At 35.5% G+C, this 23,505-nt stretch overlaps 1 protein-coding gene across 2 annotated transcripts; it reads left to right on the forward strand.

Moving 5' to 3' along the window:
* The first annotated feature begins 16,186 nt into the window (after positions 1-16,186).
* LOC117277950 (transcription factor MYB10-like) lies at positions 16,187-17,197 on the forward strand. Of its 2 annotated transcripts, none has more exons than XM_070179828.1 (3): positions 16,187-16,385; positions 16,464-16,605; positions 16,706-17,197. In XM_070179828.1, the coding sequence occupies exons 1-3, from the start codon at positions 16,253-16,255 to the stop codon at positions 17,169-17,171; spliced, it is 741 nt and encodes a 246-aa protein (XP_070035929.1). In that variant the 5' UTR covers positions 16,187-16,252; the 3' UTR covers positions 17,172-17,197. The 2 variants fall into 2 exon arrangements, with proteins under 2 accessions (XP_070035929.1, XP_070035930.1); XM_070179829.1 differs by having other exon boundaries at positions 16,476-16,605.
* The last annotated feature ends 6,308 nt before the right edge of the window (positions 17,198-23,505 follow it).

Raw genomic sequence — 23,505 nt, forward strand, 5'->3', positions numbered from 1 at the left:
GATTCGTAGTTTCCTTAGTTTGGCGGGGTATTACCATCGCTTTGTAGGGGGATTTTCATCCATTGCAGCACCTATGACCAGGCTAACCCAGAAGGGTGCTCCGTTCAGGTGGACCGAGGAGTGTGAGGAGAGCTTTCAGAATCACGAGACAGCTTTGACTACAGCCCCAGTATTAGTATTACCTACAGGTTCGGGGTCCTACACTGTCTATTGTGATGCCTTGAGGATTGGCCTTGGAGCGGTATTGATGCAGGACGGTAGGGTGATTGCTTACGCATCTAGACAGTTGTAGGTGCATGAGAAGAATTATCTGGTTCATGATCTCGAGTTAGAGGCTATTGTTCACACCCTGAAGATCTGGCGTCATTATTTGTACGGTGTTCCCTGTGAGATTTACACTGATCACCGGAGTTTACAGCATTTGTTCAGGAAGAAAGACCTTAATTTGCGTTAGCGGAGGTAGTTGGAGTTACTTAAAGACTATGATATCACTATATTATACCACCCGGGGAAGGCCAATGTAGTGGCCGATGCCTTGAGTCACCGGGTAGAGAGTTTGGGGAGTTTGGCATATCTTCTGGTAGCTGAGAGGCCTTTAACCTTGGATGTTCAGGCCTTAGCCAGTCAGTTCGTGAGATTGGATATTTCAGAGCCTGGTCGGGTTTTAGCTTGTGTGGTTTTTCAGTCTTCTCTTTATGACCATACCAGGGAGCGCCAGTATGATGATCCTCATCTTCTAGTTTTTCAGGACAGGGTTCGGCGAGGTGATGCCAGAGATGTGACTATTGGTGATGACAGTGTGATGAGGATGCAAGGCCGATCTATGTGCCCAATGTAGATGGGCTTCGGGAGTTGATTCTCGAGGAGGCCCACCACTCGCGGTACTCCATTCTTGCCGGTGTCGCGAAGATGTACCAGGATTAGAGACAACACTATTGGTGGAGGAGGATAAAGAAGGATATAGTTGGGTTTGTGGCCAAGTGTCTAAACTGTCAGCAAGTCAAATATGAGCACTAGAGGCCGGGTGGATTACTTCAGAGGTTAGAGATCCCAGAGTGGAAGTGGGAGCGGATCACCATGGACGTTGTAGTTGGACTTCCACGGACTTTGAGAAAGTTCGATGCTATTTGGGTGATCGTGGATCGGCTGACCAAGTCAGCTCATTTTATTCCAGTATTGATCACTTATTCTTTTGAGAGGTTGGCTGAGATTTATATCAGAGATATTTTCTGCCTTCATGGTATTTCAGTATCCATCATTTTAGATAGAGGTACACAGTTCAGATCACGGTTTTGGAGAGTCGTACAGTGGGAGTTGGGTACTAGGGTGGAGCTGAGCACAATCTTTCACCCTCAGACAGACGGGCAGTCCGAGCGCACAATTTAGATTCTTAAGGATATGCTCTGTGCCTGTGTGATGGAGTTCAGAGGGTCATGGGACCAATACTTTCCACTTGCAGAGTTTTCTTACAACAACAGTTACCAGTCCAGCATTCAGATGGCACTGTATGAAGCTTTGTATGGTAGGCGGTACAGGTCCCCAGTGGGATAGTTAGAGCCGGGTGAGGCCCGATTATTGGGTACAGACTTGGTCCAGGATGCCCTGGATAAGGTGAAGGTGATTCAAGAGAGATTTTCCACAGCCCAGTCAAGGCAGAAGAGTTATGCAGACTGGGAGGTTTGTGATTTTGCATTTATGGTTGGTGAGCGGGTTTTGCTTCGGGTATCGCCTATGAATGGCGTCATGAGGTTCGGGAAGAAGGGCAAGTTGAGCTCGAGGTTCATTGGTCCATTTGAGATATTGCGGCGAGTTGGGGAGGTTGCTTATGAGATTGCCTTGCCTCCCAGCCTAGCAGGAGTTCACCCAGTGTTCCACATGTCTATGCCCTGGAAGTATCACGGTGATCCGACTCATGTATTGGAATTCAGCTCAGTCCAGTTGCACAAGGATCTATCTTATGTTGAGGAGCCAGTAGTCATTTTGGACAGGCAGGTCAGAAAGCTCGTGTCAAAGAATATTACTTCAATAAAGGTCCAGTAGAGAGGTCAGCCGGTCGAGGAGGCGATTTGGGAGACCGAGCAGGATATGCGCAGCCAGTACCCTTATCTTTTCATAGTTTCAGGTATGTCTTTATACTCGTTCGAGGATGAACGATTGTTTTAAGAGGGGGAAGATGTAATGACCCGGCCGGTCGTTTTGAGAGTAATAGCTCTGATCCCCTATTAACTGCTTTCCCCTATCTATTTCTGCTATTGTGACTTGCCGGGATGATTGGTTTTGAGTTTCGGAGTGTTTTGGGACACTTAGTCCCTAAATGAGAGCTTAAGCCTTAGGATTTGGACCGTAGTCAGAACTATGTGAAGACGTCTCCGGAATGGAATACCGTCAGTTCCGTTAGCTCCGTTAGATAATTTTGGGTTTAGGAGTGTGTCTGTATTGTGTTTTGGAGGACCGTAGCTCATTTAGGCTTGAAATGGCGAAAGTCAAATTTTTGGAGTTTTAGGCCGGTAGTGGAATTTTTTATATTGGGGTCGGAATCCGATTTCGGAAGTTGGAATAGGTCCGTAATATCGAATATGACTTGCGTGCAAAACTTGGGGTCAATCGGGCGTGGTTTGATAGGTTTCGGCATCGGTTGTAGAATTTTGAAGTTTCAAGTTCTTTAAGTTTGAATTGGAAGGTGATTCGTGATTTTAGCATATTTTTTTTATGTGAGTTGAGAGCTCGACTAAGTTCGTATGGTATTTTAGGACTTGTTGGTATGTTTGGTTGAGGTCCCGGGGGCCTCGGGTGAGTTTCGGATGCTTAACGGATCACTTTTGGACTTTGGAAGATAGCAGGTTTCTGGTGTTCTATTGCAGGCATTTTCTAGACCGATTTTAGTGGGCCTGGGCCGGTCTCGTGGGTCGGTCCTATGCTTTGGACCTGCCAGGGACCGGACCGGTCCCAACGGCTATTTTGTTTCTTAAAAATATAGTCGTTGGGCTGTCAAAAATAATCGTTGGCTATTTATAAAATAGCCATTTAACCCCTTCCCCCCCCCCCCCCCAACTTTGTTTTAATCCCAAACCTTTAATAATTATACTTTTTCCCTATTTTCAACTATAAATACCCCCTCATTGTTTCATTGCTTCTTACAAAATCATCAATCTATCACAATCTCTCTCTAAGTTTCTTTTATAATTGCTACTAGTGCTTACTTTATTGTTACAATTTGTGAAGCAATTGTGAAGTTGGTGAATTGAAGTCCTTAACGATAATCAATTTTTAACAAGTTATTCGTCAATTTGGTAAACTCGTTCCAGCTCTTAAGTTTTAATATTATAATTTTGTTTGTTTTATTTATTTTCTATTACTTTATTAATTAAGATGGCTTCCTTAAAAATACTTTTTGGTAAAAATAAGGGAAAATCCAAGAGTGACGAATCTAGTGCTCAATCTGTTCCTCTTCCACTGCCCCGGGCTCCCCGAACCAAACTCCATATCCGTCCTACACCTGCTATTCTTGAATGCGATAATAGTTTATTACAATTTACTGAAAGTCAATTTTGCCATAATATTAGAGCTGGTGAACAATTAAACCATGAATTAATGAATGCTCTTTATTCTAATCCAACTATTGATGAAAATGATGACGAGGAAATAGATTTTGATGAAACTCAACCGGATGATGATACATCAACTAGTCCTGCTCCTGATGTTAACCCAACTAGTGATAACCCTGCTAATCCAAATGATGCCCCATCTGATACTCCTGTTACTACCCCTATTTTTTCTAGACAACCTAGAAAACGGACGGAAACATCTCTCGTTTGGCCATTTTTTACTCAACTAATTCTAGAAAATAAGATTTAAGTATAAAACTTGTAGCACGAAGTTAGTTTTTAAATATTTTGGATCACGGGGAGGGGGGAACGGGAACTTTGGCTAGACACATAATGAAACACCCTCAAGATAGAGTGAGATATCTTCGTCTGAAAGCTTTGGCTGAGGGAAAAAGTCTACCTATTCCTAGTCAGGTTGACCCTAGTACCGGTTCAAATCAATTTCAACCGGGAATTAACATTGTTACCGGTGGTATTTTATATTATGATCCAAAAAACGATCGGGAAGAATTGGCAAAAAAGGTAACCGTTATGTGTTTACCCTATAGTTTTCCTTCTGACCCTAACTTTGTGCATTATATTAGAAAACCTTTTAATCCTACTTATAAAGGTTTTGCTCGTACAACCGTAAAGAGCGATATTTATAAATATAAACATGAATATAAACAATATTTGCGCTATGTATTTACTCATATAAATTATCGTGTTGCTATTACAACTGATATTGGTAGAAGTGGTAACGACTGTGATTACCTTACTGTTACCAGTCATTGGATTGATGAGGATTAGATAATGCAAAAGCGCATTATTTCTTTTTGAATAATTAATTCACGTCACACGCGGCAGTTTATTGCTAGCACAGTTACAGATATTTGTAGATATTTTTTCATTGGTGATAAAATAATGTCAATTTCAATGGATAATGCTACTAGTAACACAAATGCTATAGCCTTGCACCACTACGCTAAGTCCTGCATTTAGTGATTATTTTCATGTTAGATGTATTTGTTATATTTACCATTTAATTATGGGTGATGGTATGAGAATTTTAAATATTGAAATTGAAAAGGTTAAAATGGCTCTTAACTGGCTTTTTTATTCAAACCGTAGAAGTAGACTTAGAGAATATTTTAAAAGATGCGATGAATTTGGCCTAAGAGAAAGAAAGGTTCCTAAACCTTGTCTAACTAGATGGAATTACATGTATGAAAGTTTGATTGTTGCATATGAATATAGAAACCCCATAAACTCAACATTTAATGCACATGTAAGTGATGATGATGAGCACTTTACAAATGGGGATTGGGCTAATATTAAAATACTTGTAGATATTTTAGAAAAATTTCATATTGTTACAAATTAATTTTCTGGCCAATATTAACCTATTATTTCTAACTGTTTAGTTTATATTACAGAACTTGCAAATTTGTTTGCTCATTTTTCAGAGGGTAGGGAAATTTATAAACTTGCTATTGATTCTATGAGAAAAAAGTTTTAAAAATATTTTTTCCTTATTCCCCCTATTTATGGTGTTTCTGCTTTGTTAAATCCTTGTATGAAATTAGGAGGTCCTCATTTTTGGTATGAAACTGTTTATAATGGTTTAGCACTTGAAGATGAGGAATTGTCTCAACTTCCGGAAGCAATAGCCTCAATTAGAATAAATGCTCAAACTATTTTTAATACTTATCAAGTTGCATTAAATCATGCTAGACCAAATGTTCCAACTCCTTCTTCTTCTGATTCTCAATCATCTAAAAGAACTGCGGGAGTAAGAGCACTTAGTGCTTGGGCGGGATTTAGGGGTTCTCAAGTATATAGTAGTAGTTATTTTTCACAACTAAATGAGCTTGAAGTTTATTTGTCGCAGGGAATTGAGGAAGTGAATCCCGATGGCTCCTTTAATCTTTTGGAATGGTAGAAGGACAAAGAAAATCACTTTCCGGTTCTTTCAAGGATGGCCCGATACATTTTAACTATTCAAGCTTCAATAGTGGCATCAGAGAGCGCTTTCAGTCAAGCAAGACTTCAACTCGGTGATTATAGAGCGTCTATGAGGGAGAGCTTGGAAAAATCACTCAAAGATTGGATCCGATCGGAAAGAAGAAATTTTGGACTTGCTGAATCATCACCAGATGAAGATGAAGCTTACGAAAAAATGCTAGTTGAACTTGCGGAGGATGTTGCTTCACCCGGAAGTGGCGATGACCAAGCTACTTTTCCGCCACCACCAACGAAAATTCTTCCGGACCTTGATAGATTTATGAAGTTTGTAAGAGATACCATGTAACTTGTATGAACAAAAATTAATATGTATTATGTAACTTGTATTTTAGCACATCTTGATTAATTTCTTTTTCTTCTCAATGGTGGTATTAGCACTTTGTTGTGCTCATTCCATAAGGGGATAAAGACTAAGAAAGATATTGCCATATTTTGTAATGTTATAATAAAATTACAAGGCATTTCTTTGAATATCTCTTTACTATATTTTTGTCTTAGACTTTAAATTTGAATTAAAAAATATTTAAAAATTTAGGTCACAATTTTATAATAAATTCTACAAGGCATTGCCTTAGATATTATTTTTAATATCCTTTTGTCTCTAATTTCTGTTTAATTGTTTTTTTAAAATCCAATGGGCCCACTTAGCCCGCAGGTCGGGACCGTTTAGCCCGGAATCGTTTGGCCCGATTAATTTGGGGGCGGCCCGGGACCAAGACCGTTTGGACCGGACCACTTAGCCTGTTTAGGCCCGGGACCGGCCCATTTGCCACCCTTACATTCGCGTAAGGTGAAGGGCAGCTGAATTACTCTTCGCATCCACGATGTCGCTCTCGCATTCGCGAAGGTGTGGAACCTCGAAGCTACACGTTCGTGACATGGTCCGCGCGTTCACGAAGAAGAACTGGAGGTAGGCGAGATTTCGTGCTTCGTGCTCGCGATGGAGATCCCGCGTTCATAAAGGGTCAAGCTGAGTGGTCTTAGCGTTTGCGACATGTGCATCGCGTTCGCGGTGGAGTATTTTTTGGGCAAAGTAAATTGTACTTCGCGAACGCGAATGTGTGGCCGCGTTCGCGAAGAAGGACGCTTCTGGTCAGTATTAAAGTTTCCAAAAACAGGGGTTATGCCATTTTTATCAAAAACTTGAGTTGGGAGTTCGGATTTTGGACGAGGGATTGAGAGATTTTCAGAGATATCGATTGGGTAATGATTCTTAAATCCTTTATGGTTATATTCCACTAATTTGTGCTTGAATTCATCGTTTAATTTCGGATTTGGGGTGAAAATTTGAGAAAAGTTCTTAGGCCGAATTTTGGAGTTTTGATCGAGATTTTGTTATCGGATTTGAACAATTTTGGTATGAGTAAACTCGGGAGTGAATGGGTATACGTATTTTGCGACTTTTACTCGATTCCGAGACGTGGGCCCCACGGGCGATGTTTGAGTTAATTTCGGATTTTTTGTTAAAATATTGATTTCATTAATTAGATGAGTCTATTATGGTTGTATTTATGATATGTAATTTCTTTTGGAGCCGAATATTCATGGGAAAGGCATTGTGACCGATTGATTGAGCTTGGTTCAAAGTAAGTGGCTTGCCTAACTTTGTGTGGGGGAAATTCCCTTAAGATGAATCCCCTTAAGATTTGAAACTATTGTGTTATGTGTGCGCCATATACGTGAGGTGGCGAGTACGTACACAGGCTAGTTGTGGTAAAAAATCGAATTTCTTACTAAGCAGCAACATGTTTTCCTGTTATTTTGAGTTATACCATTTTAATGAGTACAAATCTATGTTATTCTTAATTAAGTTATTCCAATATGTGTAGCTATCATGTTTAGTCTATTACAACCTGTCTACGTGTCTTAATTGTTTATGTGAATTATGTGCAGCATGCTTAGTGAATTTCCCGCTCCTTCCGTGACTGATACCTAGCCTAAATTGTAAAACTTTCATGATGTAGTTGTATTTCTATCTTTCGCGCTGCATATTTACTTTGGGACTACGGGACGGTATTTCGGGAGATCCCCCTGTCTTGCATATTTATTTTGGGACTACGGACGTATTCCAGGAGATCCCCCAACACTGCATATTTACTTTGGGACTACAGACGTATTCCGAGAGATCCTCTGTACTGTATATTCATTAGGGACTACGGGACGGTATCCCGGGAGATTCCACATTGTGTATACCTTGTTCTGAGCCGAGGGTTCCCTTGACTGTTAAATTACTTTGAAAAAATTTCTTTAACTGTTTACCATAAAACTTACTTATATCCTTTTACTGTTTAATTTATTATATTTATTCCGGTAGGGACTTAACCTGACCTCGTCACTACTCGACCGAGGTTCGGCTTGGCACTTACTGGGTAACACTTGTGGTGTACTCATGTTACTTTCTGCATATGTTTTTCGTGTGCAGATCCAGGTGCACCTTAAGGGCCGCACTATCAGTGAGTCGGGACAGGGTCTGGAGTCCCCTTCTACTCTTTCTCATGTCCATTATCTTCTGTAGTTTTCCTTGTTAGACTCTGATATATAGAGACGCTAGATTTTTTCTTTCTGTAGTTTGTGATTCACGATGTTCCGGGTTTTGGGATTTGTTGTGTATTTTTGAATAATTGGTTAAATTCATATTTTTTATTTCATTATTCCGTAAAATGTTAGGCTTACCTAGTTGTAGAAACTATCTGCCATCACGACATCACACGGAGGGGAAATTGGGTCGTGACACCCTTAGTAAGTGGATCCACAACAATGGAGTTTGTATCAATATATTGTATAGACACCTAATCACTTCGAACTCTTTCTTTAACAACCAGGAACTGTATGTCAATGTGATTTGACTTTATCAAACTCCTGTTGTTATTGAAAGATAAGACTGCTAGTTTATTGCCACAACATAACCTAAGTGTCCTTTCAACTTATCCATAGATTCGCAGCCAGTGGAAAAATTGTATAGTCATATTCCATAATTAGATACTACATAATATGTTATAAATTAACTTTCATGGTGAAAAGAGCTATGAGTGTTCATTTAACACTCTTCCGTATATAGCTCATCAACAAAGTATGTTGTCACGAACCAAAATTTCCACCTTCGGGACCATGATGGCGCCTAACATTTCACTTATTAGGCAAGCCAACGTTAGAATAATTTAAACCATATTTAACAATTCATTTTAATTAAATAATAAAAAAACCAACAACCAGAATAATATATGAATTTAAATGTGCAAACCAAAAATAATACGATATCTAAATACCATCCCAGAACTGGAGTCACAAGTGCACAAGCTTCTAGAATAATACAAACAAGGGTCTGAATAAAATAAAGGTGTCTGAAAGAAAGCACACAGCTAAGATAAAGTAGAAGGGGACTTCAGAGCTGCAAACGTCGTGCAGCTATACCTCAAGTATCCTCTGATAACTGAATCCGAGCAATTCTATAGTATGCCGCTGGGACCAACTCCGGGATCTGCACAAGAAGTGCACAGTATAGTATGAATACAACCGACCCCATGTACTCTGTAAGTGTCGGGCCTACCTCGACGAAGTAGAGACGAGGCTAAGGCAAGTCGCTTACGTTAACTTGTACGCAATAGTAATAATAACAACAGGAAAAGAAGTAAGACCGGTAACTCATATCAATAATTGAAGTCAATTCAGCAGTCATAATCATTCAATAAGTTTTCGTTGCGGCATGCAACCCGCTCTAACAATATAAACTTAATATACAATCCATTGGGGCATGCAACCCGATCCAACAATATAATCTTTCAATTAAATTTCGTTGCGGCGTGCAAACCGCTCCAACAATATAAACTTTCAATAAATCCATTGCGGTGTGCAATCCGCTCCAACAATATAAACTTAAAATAAACCCGTTGCAGTGTGCAACCCGCTCCAACAATATAAACTTAACAATTCTTAAATGTAAAAATATTCCAATAAATATCACATTAAATAAGAAATTATTAGGCAACAAGGCATACAATGATTATAATTTGGGAAACAAGTAATGACAAGTAGTAATTAATTGTGGAAATCAGGGAGAAAACAGGCAATTTAATGTGCTAAATGTCAAGTAGCAATTAAGACGCACAATTCAAATAAACATGTAGCAATTATAGCATAAATTCAAGACATAATATTGGACAATGAATATGAGATAAATAAGTAATATAATAATTAATTCATGATTTAAAATAATTTATGATTATTAGATAAATATGCAAACAATCAATTTGACGACGTATAGGCACTCGTAACCTCGCCTATACGTCATTACACATGAAATTCACTTAACAAATAAATCAAGGGTTCTATTCCCTCAAGTCAAGATTAACCACGACACTTACCTCGTTTCGCAACCAAATTCAAGAATCCAATAAACTTTTGTCTCGCGAATTGGTGCCTGAAAGCTTCACATCTAGTCATAAATAGTTCAATACACTCAACATGAATCGTAGTAATTAATTCCATATTAAATTACAGATTTTTCGGATTAAAATCTGAAATTCATCTCAAAAATCAATAGTGGGACCCACGTCTCGAATCTCGAAATACTCATGAAATTCGAACACACATTCCGAGACGAGTCCAATAATACAAAAATTATTGAATTCTGACATCGGATTGTCTTTCAAATCCTAAATTTTTGTTTTTGAAAAATTTTACAAAAATCCCAATTTCTTCCATCCAAATCCGAAATAAATGATGAATATTGACATGGATATATGAAATACAATCACTTGCTGATAAAGAACACTTACCCAAGTCGAATTCATGAAAAACCCCTTTGGAATCGCCCAAATCCTAGACTTAAAACTTAAAAATGAGTAAAAATGGCAAACTTTCACTTTTAAGCGTTCTGCCTAGGCAAGTCGCATGTGTGAAATGCGACTGTCTCATATTTCCAGGCAAACAAAAACTGCTACCAACCTTCAGTAAATCGATCATAACTTTCTGTAAAAATATCCAAATGATGAATGGTTTACCACTCTAGAAACTAGAATCAAAGGGATACAACTTTCGTGTTTGAAAATTTCTAGATTCCCTATGGATTGCGAGATATAAGCTTTCAAAGTCAGCTCTATGCATCAGAAATTCGCACACTGTTGTAGGCAAAAACTGCAGTACCAGTCATTCTGTATTCATTTTACACATTTCGGCAAGAGTTTTGTATTTTCCAAATAAATGACATAACAGAGTTATTCCAATTTTTAGAATTGAATTTCGACCCCAATATCAATAAAGTCAACTCCCGGTCAAACTTTTCAAAAATCTTCTATTTTCTAACTTTCGCCAAAATGCGCCAAATTGTCCTATGGACATCCACAACCAAATACGGACATGCGCCTAAGTCCTAAATCACCATACGAAACTATTGAAATCATCAAAATTCCATTCCGGAGTCGTTTGCTCAAAAGTAAAATCTCCCGTCAAACTATAGAAATTCAAGCTTTATAAAATCAAACCTTTTATTTATTTATTTTCAAAACCTAACGGAAATGTGCCTACACACCTTGGGAAAACTTCAACTTTAGTACACAAGTCACAATTATTGTTACGAAGCTGAACAAACTCTCGGAATTCAAATCGGGATCCGGTATCAACAAACATCCAATTATGGCCAATTTAGGAATTATTTAAACCTTTAAATTTCTAATTTTCATCAAATGGCGATAATTCGAGCTATGGACTTTCGAATTTGATTTCGGGCATACGCCTAAGTCCCAAATCACAATACGGACCCATCGGGGCTGTCAAAATATTGATTCAGGTCCGTTTGTTCAAAATATTGACCGAAGTCAACTTAAGTGAGTTTTAAAGCACTATTTCACATTTTTATCATTTTTTCACATAAAGGCTTTCCATAAAAAAATATACGTACTGCGCACGCAAGTCGAGAAATATTGAATGGTACTATTTGAGGTCTCAGAGCACAGAATTAAATGTTAAATTTAAAGATGACCTATCGGGTCATCACATATGTCATATCATATCAACATCTAGTGAAGTCGATATCTGAATACCTTATTATCTTCAACTTTTTCGACTTCCTTTATGTGAGCATAAAATATTTGTTCTCTGTACTTACCTTTTGAATCCTTAAGCTGCTTTCAAAAGATAAGTTTATAAATTATTTGAATATCTGCCCAACATCCCTAAATTAAATGAGATATTCGGACGCATACAAAGCTGATTATACACGAGACAATAAAAAGAATATACTTACTCCTACTAAACTTGTGGCATACACAATAATTAACAAAATTTATCTCAAAACCAAATAAGACAATAACTTGATGAAATAAGTAATAATATTTACGTGACACTTTCTTAAATCCATAAATGATTTTCTACATTGAAATTTATTCTTGAGGTTGTAGAGTTTGTTCTTTGGGAACTACTTCTTGAAGGACTGGTTGAATGTTATTGTCTTTGATCCGAATCTCCTTCTTGAATAATATCAGGTATAGAAAGTTGTTCCTAAGCATTGACAATAACAACTAGAGGAATACCAATATGTTCCTCTTCAAATACAAAGTCCTTCTCTCTCTCTCTCTCTCTCTCTCTCTCTCTCTCTCTCTCTCTCTCTCCCTCTCTCTCCCTCTCTCTCCCCCCGCAAACTCAACATCCTCAAAGAACCTCACATTACTGAAAAAAGTAGCCTTAGTAGTGGGATAAAAATTCTGAAATATTAAGGGGATAGATAATAGGGATAATATTATAGGACGAATGTCTCTTAATTCTCCTTTAAAGATATGATCTAATCTCTCGTGCCATAAAGAAGCTGTCTACTGGATGGTTAATTTACCCTTATTACCAGTTATGTTAACATGCAAGGTTCATTCAACGAAACAACCATATCAAGTAAGTATAGATTATTGTAACCTGATAAAGAATCGGGACCAACCAATTTTGAATTATGAAAGAGACTAATTTTTTTTAATTTCCAAATAAATAAAAATAACCAAACTTGTCTAAAACAGAAACAGAAGTCAAATCCCCCAAAAAAAATGGTGCAACATAAGTCTCGTTCAAATTCAAATAAAATCGGTTCTTAATAACACAAATTCAAATAAAATCGATTCTTAACAACAATCTAAAAGTTTCAATTGCTTCGACTTTCTCCGACTTGTTGTCACCATCGTAGATGTATCTTTTACCATCATCAGGCTTTCGATAGTTTAGGCAACCCTGCTTAGACACAGTGATGTGAATTGTTATATCCCAGAATCTATCCACCATCTGTGTCTTGGTACCAAAGTCAAATTAACCTTAGAATAAATAAAATTAAGAGGTATACCTTTCTTTGTACGACATGCGTAATAGTTGGTATAATCCTTCTTCGTATGACCTTTAGCTTTACAAAAGAAACAACCATTTGTAGTTGGTTCCTGATTGTTTTTTTTGTGTTGGTGTATCTACAGCATCCTTATTCTTTCTCTTCTTGTCCTTGCTTTTGTCCTTAGGCACATCGGCTAAGTGAGCACTTTCTGTCTTTTCCTGATTCAGTCTATCCACTTCCTGAATACAGTGCGAGATGAGCTCATTTAGAGACCAAGTCTCTTTATGACAGTTATAGCTCACCTTAAACTGGCTAAACTGTAGTGGAAGGGATATCAAAATCAAGTGCACTAGCAAGTCCTCAGAGAGGTCCAACTTAAGTGCTTACAACTTAGAAGCAAGATGAGACATTTCCATAATGTACTCCCTGATGTTACCTTTGCCTTGATACCTCATTGAAGTCAGACTTGTCAAGAGCGTACCAATCTCAGCCTTTACACTCTTGACAAATACCAGCCATAAATTCTTTAGCCATCTTAACCTTATCGAACATAAGTGCTCCTGAATGTTTCTGGAATGACTTTCTTCATGATCATCATACACATGCGATCTGATCTCTTCCACCTTTACATTTCCCTCTTTTCATTAGAGGTACTCTTATCTGTAAGAGATGGTGGCGAATCAATCCGTAACGCAAGCTCTCAAATTCTTAACTTGTCGTAAAGAGGTGTTAGCCAAAGAACTTCATAGTTAATCTACTTTGTTTTTTGGTTAAAAAAAAACTGATTTACCAAATATTAAAATAATCACAAAAAATCAATAGCAGCCTTTTATGGCCTTTTCCTGGCCACATATTCCAAACGGCGATCAGACCTCCAATTTGGAACTACGGGATAGACTTAGTAGAAGCAATGAATTTGAACATGAATCTTTTTGTTTTACCCTTCAAAACGTCTTAATGATTTAACATAATATAGGCTTTTGAAATCAATTGTTAGAACCAAATTACTTTAAAGATAAACAGCGTCATCTTTTACTCAAGATTTATCATGTCAATTCATCAAGAATAAATACCAGATGCGGAAACGTACCTGAATCCATCAGAACGACTCGAATTCTTCAGTCTAGCGGTTAGTAGTCTTCCAAATCAATACGTAAGCCGTAATCACCTTCCTAACGATGGAATGCTAGAAAGAAAATCCTACGTCTGATTTGAGGACCATAACCCTATTAATAGATACATAAGTTTATGTATTTCTAATTTAGCCCATCATTAAATTAAAAACTATATCCGAGCCTATCTACACATAAAACCACATACTTTAGAAGACGTCTTATAAACTCATTTAACTTTAAAAACCTTAAAAGATCACTTTCAATTTGGGTCTAACCTTTTAACAGCAGCTAATATACAATTTTTTAGTATTTTCTTCCTTGTATAGAGACTCCATGTGTCACTGAGATCTAATAATGCCAAAATAAGTTCTTGAAATGTGAAAGCGCAGACTACATGTGAACGCATATAAGGACTCTATAACAGAGAGTTTGATTAATAAAAGTACTTGGTTCTTCATATGGTATGGTATAGAGATGCACATTCAATGATTGACTATCGTACGATTTTTAATTTCAGCTTGTTTAGTGAGAGCTCCTTATCAATTAATTACTTATTAAGGTAATCGTAATACATAACGAGTGGACTTCATCTTTTTTTCTTTTTTAGGGGGCTTTTCTTTCTTTTGTCCCTTTCGATTCATCTAGACCAAAATAACGACAAATATACAAGTTATCCATGTTGGAAATTATTAACATTGTCTTAAATATTTAAATTTAAAAACGAGTTAAGCAATTATAGTTGGTGATATCAGGTACGGGTGTACATAAGCCAGGTTGGTTCGAAATTTTCAATTATCAAATCAAACCAATGGTGTCGGGTTTTTAAATTTATAAACCAAACCAAACCAACCTCGTCGGGTTTTTGAATCTCGATTTTTCTTGAGTTTTTTGGGTTTTCGAGTTTTTTTGGTAAAGTCTTCATAGCATAAAATATGTAACTTGTACTCCAAAATATTTCTTAAGTCCTAGTAAAATACAACTATATAATGTATTTTCCAAGAAACTAACACAATAATATGAGATAAGTTATAGCATTATACTAAAATATTAAATAACAAATATAAAATAATAAAATTATATAAAATAAATATTGCTAATTAATAAGCCATAATGAAAATTAACATAATTTAAAAATACTATAGAGGTCATGCTAAAATAAGTATAGCTAATAAGTACTAATATTAATTACATAACTAGGCACTAAAGAAAAAGATAAACTAAGTTATGCATTTTCATTATAAACCAATGTAAAAGTAAAATAATTATCCAACGCTATTGTTATTCCTAGTATTAAATTGATTTTTTTTTGTTAGCATTAGTATTGATTTGAACTTTGTTTGAGTTACTACATTTATGGGCTTTAAAATTTATTTCCGTTCAAGAATGTTAAGTCTAAACTTCAAATAATACGTTAAAAGATAAAACTGTGAAAAAGTTTAAGAAATATTTATAAATTACATTACAATAAATATTTATATGTATAAAATATTTTTAAAAATTATATAAATGTACTATCGGATTGGTTTGGTTTCGGTTTGACTTTTTTTAGTTAAAACCAAACAAAACTAATTATGGTCGGGTTTTATTTTCCAATACCAAACCACATCAGTTTTTTTTTTTCGATTTGACTCGGATTATCGGTTTAGTGCAGTTTATCGGTTTTCTTTGTACACCCTAGTTGGTGGATACGATTAGTGCCTCTTGTCTATTGAATTTCATATTGGGCATGAATCACTTAATATTTTGATATAAATTAACTTAAGATCGTTTTACGTTTCTTCAGGAGGTCATTTATAAATTAAGGGAAAAAAGTGAAAGGGTAAATTTCTCGGGGATATAATGATGAAAAGCAAAGCAATAATTCAGGTAAATAACATAGAAAATAAAGAAATCGATTAACACGTCTTCACTGAATATTCAGTTAGTGTGGAAAGCTTATCACTAGAGTCAAGACAGTGAAGCCAGTCTCTTTATAGGATCTATGCCTTGACCTTGAAGCCCAGATATAATTGTTTTTTTTTGGGGGGGGGGGAGGTGGGGTTCCATTGTTAATCAGAAACACGGCTTAAGTTGTCTGGTCGAACTGCATATATATATATATATATATATATATATATATATATATATATATATATATAAGAGAGGAAATGTTAGAGTGCAAGAGAGAGTATAAGCAAAAGAAATCAAATTAAGAAAACCAAGAGAGAATATATATAGGTATTCCAAAGAAAATGGTGAGAACTCCTTGTGTTGACAAGCATGGAATTAAAAGAGGCGAATGGAGTAAAGAAGAAGACAACAAACTAAGAGCTTTTGTGGAAAAAAATGGTCATCCGAATTGGCGCCAATTGCCTAAATATGCTGGTTAGTATATAGTATATATATATATGGAGCCCCAAAATTCTTTTATTTTTTCTTTCTGAAAGTTCTTATTTCTTTTAGGATATTTTTCAGGTCTAATGAGATGTGGGAAAAGCTGCAGACTGAGATGGATGAATTACTTGAGGCCCGGTTTGAAGAAAGGCAATTATAGCAATGAAGAAGAGGAGCTCATTATTAAATTACACAATGAACTTGGAAACAGGTAGAAATTACATTTGATTAAACTAAGTTATACTATTACATTTTGAAGTACACCTACTATATAAATTAAATGTTCTAAACATAGTATTCAAATCTTGCAGATGGTCAGCCATAGCTGCAAAATTACCAGGAAGATCGGACAACGATATCAAAAACCAATGGCATGCTCATCTTAAGAAACGTGCGAATATAATAAATACCAATTCATCAACGTCAACAGAGCAATTTTCTGAATCTTCACAGTCTGTAGAATCTCAAAATGAACACTCTTCTAATTATAAAGTTTCAGAACAGGAAGCTGGCTGTGATATGAAAGAGTTGCAATCTGCTAGTGTTAATGCCGTTGACACTTCAGTAGAGGTTTCATCAAGTGATTTATATTCGAGTTGTTCCCTTTTAAATGGAATGGATTGGATTGAAGAAGATCATATCAGGTCAATGGAAAAACTTCCAGCAGATTTCTTGAACTTTTGTTGGACAAATCCCATCGACAATTTTCAGACAGAACCCTTTGACAATTTTCAGACAGAACCCTTAGACCATTTCTGGAGACAACCATTCTTTTAATTCTTAAATACCTCAACCTACAACAAGTTCTTACTTAATACATTCTGCAAGTTTTTGAAAGAACGACGAGGAGAGAGCATGTGTGATCAATGACATATCAGAGCTTTTAATTAAATTTTTTATTTTGAATGATAATATTAATTTTTTTACCTCATAAATGAGTACAATAATAATTGTTTACCCAATACCAAGCTTGTCACTTGTTTTAGTCAAATTGTTTTACTATTAGATAATTGATCCTTCCTCCACGTGCTAAAAAGATACTTTTATTTTTTGTTCCCCACCAAAAAGACATTTTATTTAGAAAATTAAATGTCTACTTGTATTATACAAGTAATAATCCACTCGTCATTGAACTCTTTTGGATCCGCGTTTTGGGTTAAAACTGTCTGTAACACGACGATATACTATGACGTAGTTCTCATGCTGATTGATGACCTCATCAATAAACCAACAACACTGGGTATCTAAAACCACTACAGTAGTATGTTTTTTTCTTTTACTATGATTGACACTCAATTATTTGGTTCAATGAAGAAATCTCAACTATGGATTTTCTAAAAGCTCCATGCATATGTGCGTCGTACGAAATGCATCCAAAATTATTGAAGAGGAAAATTGAAAAAAAGAATAGAATTTTTTTATTCAAATATCCGCTTATATTTACTTTTTTTCTAGCTAGTATTAATAAATTATAAAATTAACTGTACACGGTTATATATTATTATGAACAAATTATATATATATATATATATATATATATTAGTTGACTATTTTTAATTTAAACTATTGAATAAATGATTATTTAGATTAATTCTAGTTCTTTTACCTCTACTGCTTCATTTATGGTGCTTGATCTTTGCATCAATAAGAATTCCATTGACTTTCCCTTAAAAGGTGCAAATGTGAAAAGGTTTATTTTATAATATCTGTCATCAAATTACAGCTATACATCCAGAAATAGTACTATGATAGGCCCTCTTCAAACCATGCCCTCCATTCACCCCCTCCAATTCCTAGAATACAACGAGAGAGAGAGAGGAGGGAGACGCACAATAGTTGGGTAGAATACTTTGTTTATGATATATACTATTGTGCGTTATATATATATATATATATATATATATATATATATATATATATATATATATATTAAAATTAAATTTCTTTCGTATTTAATTATGGATATTAATTAATATCGATATAAATTTTATATCAAAAATTTATTAATCTATCTGTTTAAATTTATGTGAATTTATTTGACTGGATACAGAGTTTAAAAAATAGAAGACTTTTGAACTTGTGGTGTAAAATAATACACATATATTTTTTGTATCTATAAATCATTGCATAAAACAAAATTATTTTTAAATATATAAATGAGTCATTCTTTTTGACACGGAGTAAAAAGGAAATAAATTCACATATGCGAAACGGATGAAGCATTATTTTTCCCACATTCGATGTGAGATTAAAACAGTCATAGGATTGTAATTTCCAGGATATCTTAGTAATTAGCAACCAAACCATCCTTACTGTTTTGCATCCGAAGTCTCTAAAACTTTGCATTGAGATTAGTATATGAAGCCCAAAGGCTCTACATTAATTTAAGCGGTATGTGAGCGATTATTTATGTTTACAATTACTCTTTTGACATCTAGTGGATGCACCAATATTTCAGTTATTTTAGTTTGCTTTGTTATTGCTCCGCTCAAATTATCTTAAGTTTACCTAGACTAAGATCTCGTTGGATAAGATTTACTTAGATAAATATATTTGTTTCTTATTATTTATATAATGGGTTTAAGAGTTTAATTTTGGCATAAAGCAATTTCACCAATTTACAAGTATATAACTTTAAGACACAGAAGATGTATATGTATTTAGAGTAATATAACCTAATTTTTGGCAGGTCACAAATTCAACGACTTCATAGAGAGAAAAGTAAAATAAAAGAAAAGAAAAGAGCAAAAAAGACTTGGTCACACAACAGTTAATATGCCAAAATAAGTTCTTGTTTAAGTGGCACTAGCCGGGGTGTTGTGCAGGTTGGGATATTCGAGTGAAATGTGAACACTGAATAGAAGAAAGGGCAGACTACATGTGAAGTCCTAATTAAGGACTCTATAATACTTATACTCCATCTCTTCCATTATATTTATGTGAAAGTGGTTGACTAATCACGAAAAGTTAAAGAAATTTTTTTATATCTAATTTTTTTTATGTAAATTAAACATATAGTAAGTACCAAAATTATTTTTAATATGAGTGGTAATTATTATGTATTTGTCCTGATTTTTTTATCATATTTGATTTTCCTATCTCTCGACGGTAACTTTACTCTTCCTTGGTTGAGAGTTCTAGTTATCTTCAACTTCTAATTCCTCCCTTATCTAGGATAGAGTTCTCTTCGAGTAAAGAGTCCTTCTCCTTATCACTTATGCAACTTTTTCGTTCAAAAGATATTAGATATAACTACATAAGCTTATCCCCTTCACGTGCATATCTTGTGCTCGAATTTGCCCGTGTTTGTATACACTGTGTATGAACCTGGTTCATGCTTGAGTTCCTTTGTCAATCATCAAAACAAACTTACTTAGGCCAACAATAACATTACTATACATGATTTAGGGCGGGGAGCATGGGTTGACGTGCCCCATGGAACCCCCTCCCCCTAGATATGCCCATGACTTAAGTATCTTTTAGGAAGAGAAAGTTCTTATTATTTATTTTTGGATATTTTTCATGATTAATGAGATGTGGAAAGTCATGCAGACTGAGATGGATGAATTACTTAAGACCTTGTTTGAAGAAAGGGAATTATAGCCATGAAGAGGAGGAACGCATTATTAAATTATACAATGAACTCGGTGTCACGATCCGAAATTCCCACCTTTGGGACCGTGATGGCATCTATCATTTCACTTGCTAGGCAAGCCAACGTTAGAATAATTTTAGTCATTTTTAACAGTTCAGTTTGAATGGTAATAAAGAAACCAATTATCTGGAATAATCTGAAACAGAAATTTCCTACAATCCCAAAACTGGTAGTACAAGTCTTAAGCTCTACAGAATTTACTAGAAAATCTCTGAATACAATGTTCTAGAATAGAATCGACAGTGCAATGAAAATATCAGAAGGTGACTCTGAGGCCTTTGAACGCAACAACAGGTATACCTGGAGTCTCCATAACAATGCTCGATCAACTAACAAGAATATCAATAACTCTGTGATACCTGGATCGGTACAAAAAGATGTGCAGAACCGTAGTATGAGTACCACAACGGTACCCAGTAAGTATCAAGCCTAACCTCGGTAGAGTAGTGACGAGGCCAGGTCAAGACACCTACCAGACATATAAAGCTGTACAATATGTTACATGAAGCTAACAAGGAAAGAGTATCAATGTAAGGCCAATAATAGAAGAATTTCCAATACAAATCAATAATGAAAATAATGAGAACACGAATGGTATCTAGCAAACAATCAAGCAATTGAGCAACAACACAGTCAGAGTACAAATATAATATAAAAATGGCACTTCATCACCCTTCGCGCGTTTACTCTCTTCCTTACCATGAAATGATGAATAATTTAAACACAATTAACACAATTCCAACTTGAACATAGTAAAGCATCAAATGAGTTATTAAGCCAAATTAGGATTTAAATAAGGTAGAATAGTGGAGAGGTTGTGAAAATAGAATATCAATTTAGTTTAGTTTAAAAATATATGAGATCCAATATAACATTGTATTTATACAAATTAAGAAATTCAATCAAATTTTAACGAGATAAATATGGGATTTATTAAAGTAAAACGTAATAACAATATTTCACATAAATTACACGACAATAAGATAATGAGGAAGTTGAGGTATCAATTAGAGTAAAAATATAATCACCATTTTAAATTAGTAGATCTTCGAATAAGATATGAGTTTTATTTTTGAAAGACACACAAGTGGAACAACTTGAAAGTCCTTTCATTTATATCTGCTAAATTTTCAGCAACTTAACATATCACATAGAATGCATGACTCAAATAAGAAGTCCATATTATTCCATTTTAAATATATTGACGGTTAATTAATTATAATCAAAATACAATGGGGTGATTTAAGAAATCACAATAACCGTCTTAGTATGAAATGCATCATGAGAATCAAAAATGGGAATTAACCTTAATTTTCGCAATAAGTTTATATTCGTACATCTGTTGCGGCGTGCAATCCGCTCCAACAACATAAACTTTAAAAATAATTCGTTGCGGCGTGCAACCCAATCCAACAACAACACAAATTAAGCAACCAATTTACAGCCAACTACGGTATGCTACAAAGTAAAAAGGAATAACGAGGCTACACAAAGAAGTCACAACTAATAAAAAAGTCTACACGATAGCTCACGAAATCAAATAGAAAGGAAATGAAAATCCATAAGCCAAGGCACAATTTATGAGTACCAATTGACAATTAAAGCATGTGGCAGGTAAAGCATGAATTCAACGAGTGGTTACAATCACAATTGGCATATAAGGTGATCTTGGCAACAAAGATGGAACATGTGCTAACAATTTCAAGTAAAGAACGTGCAAACAATTCTAACACAAAAGATGTAGTCATGGAACAATAGTTACAATTAGTTACATGCAGGGAGCCTACAGTCCAAATCAGTCAAATACCACATATAGGTCGTGTACTCACTCGTCACCTCGCGTACACGACCTTTGTATAACACGAATGACACAATCAGCTCAAATCCTAAGGGTGGTTTCCCGCACATAAAGTTAGACAAGACACTTACCTCGACGAAACTAAACCAATACTTTAAATGATCTTCGCGAGTGAAGCCACCTCCGGATGGTTCAAATCCCGATGATTCCCTTGAAAATCCTTCAAAAATAAGATCACCACAAATCGAACTTCCTTAATTCAGCTCTTTAGTGATATTAAAACCTCCCACTACTCTTACAATTCCAATCTACCTTGACATAATTCAATTGGACCAATATTAGTAAACGAATATCCAGATATTTGGTCATTTAGGTATTTTATCAAATACCTAGAGTACATAACATTTTACTACCTCTAGTAATGGTATTTCTTCATCCAAAAATTCCTCCTACCCACCAACAAGAAATACTAAACCATCCTTTGTCTACAAACAACCTTCTTTAGCACTATTAAAATCATCAATGAACTCACATCCACCCAATTGTTACTAATTAATTCATTATAAAATCTCTACAACACCTAATAATCTAGTTTAAGTATTTATGGCCTCCAAGAACCATCCAATAAGTGTTAATACTTATTTCTTGCTCACATACTCTTAATAAATTCATGCATATATCTCTAAGGGTGTAGGATTACCTTTTGGAAGAAACTTTGCCAAAACCCTCTTTTGAGTTCTTGAAGAAATTTCTTGAAGATCTAAGGATTTCATGGTAGATTGAGTTACTTTTAGTGTGGAAATGATAGAATGAAATACAAAATTAGTAGGGACTACTCACCTTGGAGATGGGGGGAGTTGGAGGACTTGAGAGAGTGGAGGAAACCCCCAATATTCGGCCAAGAGGAATGGGGGAAAATGAACCCCAAAATGAGTATATAACATTTTGAACGCCACAGGTGGCATGGGGCTCTACATATGGTCCAATTTCCAGAACCTCAAAAATCCTAGCACCGGGGCTAGTGCCCCACACTACCCTAGGCGCTAGCGATGGGAAATCATTTCTATTTCGTCCGGAAATGGCCATAACTCTCTCATACGATGTCCGAATTCAATGATTCTTTTTGTTATGACTCTGTAATTTCAATACGCATATAATACTCCTATCAAAACTGAATTTGAAGCTCATTTTCTTAATGTGATACCACTTATGCTTGAAGAAACGACGTCAAAACATTCTAGAAATGTCCAAATTCTACATTCAATGCTAAAACCTATCAAATCAAGTCCGATTGACCTCGAATTTTGCACACAAATCATAAATGACATAATGGACCTATCAAAATTTCCATAGCTGGATTCCGACCCCGATATCAATAAAGTCAACTCCTCGTCAAACTTCCAAATCTTCCATTTCTAACTTTCGTTATTTCAAGCCAAAATCAACTACGGACTTTCAAATAAATATCCGGACACACTCCTAAGTCCAATATCACCATACAGAGCTATTGGATTCATAAATATTTTATTCCGGAGTTGTTTGCTCAAAAGTCGACTCTCCGGTTAACTCTTTTCTTTTAAGTTTCTTAAATAAGATTTGTTCTCCCTATTTGATCCTGAATCGTCCAAAACCAAACTCAACCTCACTAACAAGTCATA

The sequence above is a fragment of the Nicotiana tomentosiformis genome, chromosome 7, assembly GCF_000390325.3.
Source record: "Nicotiana tomentosiformis chromosome 7, ASM39032v3, whole genome shotgun sequence".
Classification (NCBI taxonomy): Eukaryota; Viridiplantae; Streptophyta; class Magnoliopsida; order Solanales; family Solanaceae; genus Nicotiana; species Nicotiana tomentosiformis.